At 45.0% G+C, this 5,846-nt stretch overlaps 1 protein-coding gene across 1 annotated transcript; it reads right to left on the bottom strand.

Moving 5' to 3' along the window:
* Positions 1-125: 125 nt before the first annotated feature.
* Positions 126-4,865, bottom strand: LOC116378862 (SET and MYND domain-containing protein 4-like; the record flags this gene model as incomplete). Its single annotated transcript, XM_031840770.1, has 8 exons — positions 126-276; positions 415-538; positions 888-1,004; positions 1,129-1,276; positions 1,371-1,573; positions 2,157-2,402; positions 2,769-3,741; positions 4,776-4,865. Coding segments are annotated over 8 exons (2,025 nt in total), but the record flags the coding sequence as incomplete, so codon positions are not given.
* Between the last annotated feature and the right edge of the window lie 981 nt (positions 4,866-5,846).

Below are 5,846 nucleotides of genomic sequence, written 5' to 3' on the forward strand. Positions count from 1 at the left end.
ACACACACACACACACACACACACACACACACACACACACACACACACATACACACACACACACACACACACACACACTTGCATATTTGTATCACTCAGAGTTAAAAATGAATTATATTGTGAAGATTTTTCGATCTTGTGCATATGTAGGACTACCCCTGTAGACAGTCCTCCATAGCTTGCAGCTCTTGTATTTCGTGACAGAGGGGGCCACCGTGAAGGCAGAGGAGTTGTCTGACCTTGGGGATGACGGAGAGGGCCGGGCCTCTGGCACCACTGTGAGAAGGAGAGGAGAGACACACAGACCTCTTATTTCTTCTCATAATGCCAGTCAACATAAATACAACAGTAGGACAGTTTCAGACATTGAAAAGAGTGCGTGTCCTGAAAATGTTCCCTGTACAACTCACTCACCCATTGAAGTGTAGCTGAGCTAATTTGAAGAGTTGTCGACCCAATTCAATACTGTCTTCTCCGTACTGGGAGCCAATAGCTACAGCACTTCTCTCCAGATGGGAGGCTGCATTATTCCAGTCACCTACAGGAACAGCAAAAAAGAAAAAAGCCATAAGAGAACTAGGGGGGGGAGCCGCATTGTCTTCCTGCTGTTTGGTAGAGCGTTTGAGTAGTGGTATCTTGTTGACGAATGTAATAATCACCGAAGTGAGCCATCTCTAGCACTCCATTGAAGCATGTCAAAGCTAATAAAATCCCCAGAGTGCACTGGGTTTTTAGAGACAGCCCTTTCCAAGTGGCAACTTTCCAGGAAGTAACCGTTAACATGCTTAACCAATTGGTAGAGATGTCCGTTAATCGTAAAAGTGCGCCTTAACATACAGAATAGTAGGAGTGTATTAACCACACAGCTCATGCATTATCATTCTCACCCATTGTAGCATATGCTCTGGCTGTTGCATCTTCCAGCTCCCCCTGTACTGGGTGCGTCTCTGCAAGGGTCAGTCCAGGCTGACTCTGGGTCCTTCTTAACAGTCTCAGAGCCTCATCTGAGGGAGGGAGGAGCAGAAGTATAACACGGGGATGTTACAAAGACCTTCTGAACAAATGATAATGATACATTACTGAATCTGCATTCTGTATCAGCATTTGGATGTAGTTTTTCACAAGCACCTGGCTTCTCTCTTTCCATGAGGTCCACAGCCTTCTCCAGGTCGACCTTGATCTCCTGCAGCCTGCGGCTCACTTCAGATAAAGACACGCGATGAGCACAGGATGACTGCGAACATATAAATCCTTTTCCTCCGTGCTCGCTGCTCTTCTGAAAATCAAGATGGAGTTCATTAATAAGTAGTACAATTAATCATGCATGATTGTAAGAAAACATATCAACAAAACCACTAATGAACGCCTACTTTGAGAGATCCTTTGCACTTGCCACACAGGAGTCCAGGCTGAAGACTGCCTCCAACACCCGACCCCTGCTGTCTGCCCTCTGGACCCTCCTCCTCCTCCTCCTGCTGCTGCCGAGTGCAGGCCTCACACCGACACAGGAAATAGTACTGTTCCTGCAGGTGACGCTGCCGTTCTCGGGTTGCCATCCGACTGCTGTGTGGACCTGAGGGAGGGAGGATAACGCCACAAGTAATAACTCACAGAAGAAAAGTAACAGAACACCACCGCTGGAAGCAATGACAGTAATTTCAGTGGAGAGTGATGTCTGGAAGTGCTGCATCAGGGCTGGGTGACAAACAAAATGAAACAGACCATATTTTAACCCAATCCCGGAATCCATCGGCTATCGGTCTGTCTGATAAGCCTCTGGGGGCAAGGGGCTATATTTCTGGGATCACAGTGTAGCCAGCAGGTGTCCGGGCAAAGACTTATTTTCTGTGCACTGCTCGTTGTTTACACTTCATTTGGCAAATTGACATGAGAGACTGGAGTTGGACTTGAGTGTCAACTTGTACGACCAGATTGTTTCACAGGTAGCAAATTTACAAGCTAATTTCACACCAAAAAAATGCAAATTCATCGTCAGACGATAGCCGGTGGGTTCGGAAATTACATTTCGGCCCGTTAACCTGCATTCAGCCAAAGCCCGCTGGAACGTGATTGGCCAATATGACAAGGACTACAAACAGAAACCAGAAATATGTCAGCACCTTAACAATCCTTTCACACTCATAGGAGTTTCTTACCATAGCAGTGCAGGATCTCTTGTCCAGGAGCGATAGCTTTGGATGCTCTGACAGTCACAGTGACTCCGCGGGCTGTGCTTCTGTACTCAGTCACACTCTCACTGAAGTCTGCAGACAGACCGGTTCCAGTGCTGAACAACAGACTGGTGTTGGGACAGCAGGAGTGATTCAGAAGACTGAGAGTTGGGAATATGGCTGTGGCAATGCGGATTTCCCTGCTGGACTGCACTGGTGAGTTTGCTGCTCCTGTAAGATGGAAGAACCAGAAACTAAAAGGTCATTGTGCAACTCAAGAACATTCAAAGCTGAAGATTCAATCATTGGAAAAGCTTGAATTCTTCAATAGACCTTTTCATTGTGCTGCTAGGGCAACAGCTTTGGTCAAATAAATGGTTAATTTACATTTTTAAGCAAAATTCCCCAAATTTACTTGTTCTTGCATCTCAAATGTTTGAATTTTTCTAAGTCTTCTGTGATCAAAGTCAGATTGGTGCATCACTAGAACAAACGGCTTCCATGTTTCTGACTTTGTGACGTACTGTAGTTATGATTTCTTTCATTGTGACAAAACTCAATGTGAAGCAAGCCAACAACACTTGTGAAACCAGTAACCTGTATCTTGCTGCATGAGGATTGCCTGGGCGTTACACCTCAGCTGCAGGATGTGCCTCAGAACTGCACTGCCCAGCGGCCACAGGTTCGAGCTCCAATCTGCGATACCTCCCTCCTTGTCTGGTGATTGTCTGTCTGCCCCTGAGGGTCCACTAAGGTCCCAAGAGGCAGGCGGGGGTCCTGCTTTGCTTAGCTTTAGGAAGAGTGTCGCTACAGTAATCGCACACAGGAAACGCACTTCAGGGCTATGACGATTCAGGTGGTGCTGCAGGTGAAACACGCTCGGGTACGAGTCCCCGTAGTATGAAGTACACGGATCACTGGACTCTGTGTGCTCGTCTCTGATTGGATCCCTGGCCATTTGGATGTTTTTTAACCCCGCCTTTAGAGTTACCCTCAGAGCGAGCTGTGACATCACACCCATCGTCTTCAGATCTGCTCCCAGCGGACACTCCCAGCGGTGGTGTTCCTCCCAGGCGTCTCGCTGACAGGAAGTTGAACAGTACCGGCTGTAGCTACACCCCTCACAGGGCACGGGACACGGTGTTTCCGTCAAACACCTGTGACAGCGCCTGTGCTCCACTCCAAACAACACTCCTCTGTCTGCGTGCTGTCTTCCTCCCTTCCCTTTCACTTCCTCCATCCCTGGTATGAGGACGCAGCTGTACGGCCTGTCATGAAGGATCACCTCCCCAGCTGCTATTCTCTCTGCAGCCACAAGGTGTCGACCTTTCTCCGAGCTGAAGCCAACAGCAGCTTGAGGACAAATCCCAAATGTGAGAAGTCCAACAGATGCCCCTTTTACTCTGTCTGGAGTTTTGTGATTCTCTGAGGCAGGATTGTGATGATCCTCTTTTGCCTTTTGACCTACAGAGAGGTGCTTGAGGCATTGTGTGCGACGGTCCTCTAGTTTGTGTAAAAGACGAGAGGGGTAGCTATTCTTTATAGCTTTGTCAATGTCATCAAGGGACTCCTGAGAGAAAAACAGAAACACCGGAGTGTGAGTCACTACAAAATCTAAGATTGTGAGTAAAACAAACTGACTGACGATTTAATAACTTATTTAAATCAGCATTTTAGCTTTGAGACAGATAAAAACCTAAACCAGAGATGAAGACCTGACAAGATTGAGAAAGTGATGATGAAGCAATTTCTGTGAGACACTCAGTAGTCATTGTTACTAACCACGTAATGGCAGGAGCTTCATTACTGTTGTATTTAAACTTCAAAAGGCCACTGAATAGATTATTATCCGGACACATTCCAGATACTTTGATGTGCTGTTGATACTACATGTGTGGGCCTAAATGACTCTACGGATGAAAACTGAAACGTGTCCAACTTGCTTTTTTTAGAGACAAAGAAATGAATTGGTTGAAACAAAGTTGAGTCAACTAGCCCATAAGAAGGCCAAAAGGCATAATTTAAATGAGGTATCATAGAAGATGAGCCCCTGGTTTCAGAAGAACCTGGACATCTACAATAATATCTTAATGATATTTCATGGGTTCCTGGAGAAAGTTGATGCAGTGAAAACCGGCTAAATTATAGTGAAACATACTGTACGTCCTGTGGGTGAAGAGCTGCTTCCTGACCGCAAAACTAAATGTCTGTCCTCCAATCATACATCACCAGGATGGCCTACTGAAGAATGCACTTTAATGTCAATGATACATGTGAAAAGGTCACGTTAAAAACAGTTTTCCCATAAATCCTGAGACATTATTATTAAATCACCTATTTATGTGCTCCTGCAAACCATCTGCTATTTCACTTCACAGCATGTTAAGGGTGTGAGGATACCGTTTACATAGAATTAAAACATGATGATTTTCCCCTGCAGGATTCCTGCAATCAAGTGCTGTTGAATTTGATTACACAACGGTGACACAATCCGTTAGATGTCTCCACGCCCGTTTTCAGTCAACAAATAAGAAGCCGCTTTTAATGACACCCCAAGTACAACACTGTCTCATTATGCAACGGGTGAAGATGTTACCATTTTACCTGGTAGCGCTGCAGATGGTAGAGCGCAGCAGAGCGGTTGGCAAAGCACAGAGACAGCTGCTCTGAACCTTGATGAGCAAAACATAAGCCCTGTCATGAGAGGAGACAGAGAAGCTGGTTGTTAGTGCATATTACATAGTGCAAATTATAAACAATTTATACATACAGTACATCTGATTTTCAAACAGTTTACAGCAGGCATGTCCAAAGTCCGGCCCGCGGGCCAATCACGGCCCGAGGTCAGATTTTATATGGCCCGCACCTTCTGTCTTAAAATGCGTTATTTATGGCCCGCCAGCACAGTCTAAACGGAATGAATAAATCATACAAATTCAACATGCAATTCCTCTTTTTACCTCATGGTGGCAGCACCACTCTGTAACTGTCTGGCTGTTTGAAATTGGCTCTGACCCTTGACCTGTCATGTTAAGGCAAGTAAAAAAAGGAAAGTCGATAACGAGGGCCCCCGCTTCCAGGTTTGGTGGAGATCGCAATATTTTTTTCACCGAAAACCGAAACAACTGTGTCTGCCTAATTAGTCATGAGACTGTTGCCTTGTTTAAGGAATATAATGTAAAAAGACACCACGAGACCAAACATGCTAATGCTACAACAAGCTATCAGAGCGACCGAGCTAGAAAAGTGAAGCAACTCCAAGATAACTTGGCCTCACAGCAGCGGTCCTTTTCACATGAAAACATCATCACAGTAAGCTACCAAGTGGCCATGCTAACTGCTAAACATGACAAACCTTTTACGGAAGGTGAGTTTATCAAAGACTGTGTTATGAAAATAGCAGAAAACATAATTGCATCGAGAAGAAGACCGAGTTTGCTAATGTTTGCCTGGCTCGTAACACTGAAGAGCTATCATCACATACTAAGAGACAACTTGATTTGTTTCGTTAGCCTGTTTCATGTGTGTTGAACTTAAATGTGAGACAACTTTTCATTACCCTCACTAAGTCATATTTAAGATTGTCTTGAGGTGAGAATATTTATCAGTTTCTATGTAATTAGCTTTTAGATGGCTTGTTCTTTGTGTTATCTGACTTTCAAGATGTGAAAGAAA

The sequence above is a fragment of the Anarrhichthys ocellatus genome, unplaced genomic scaffold (genome assembly GCF_004355925.1).
Source record: "Anarrhichthys ocellatus isolate YVR2014 unplaced genomic scaffold, GSC_Weel_1.0 scaffold3274, whole genome shotgun sequence".
NCBI classification, from domain to species: Eukaryota; Metazoa; Chordata; class Actinopteri; order Perciformes; family Anarhichadidae; genus Anarrhichthys; species Anarrhichthys ocellatus.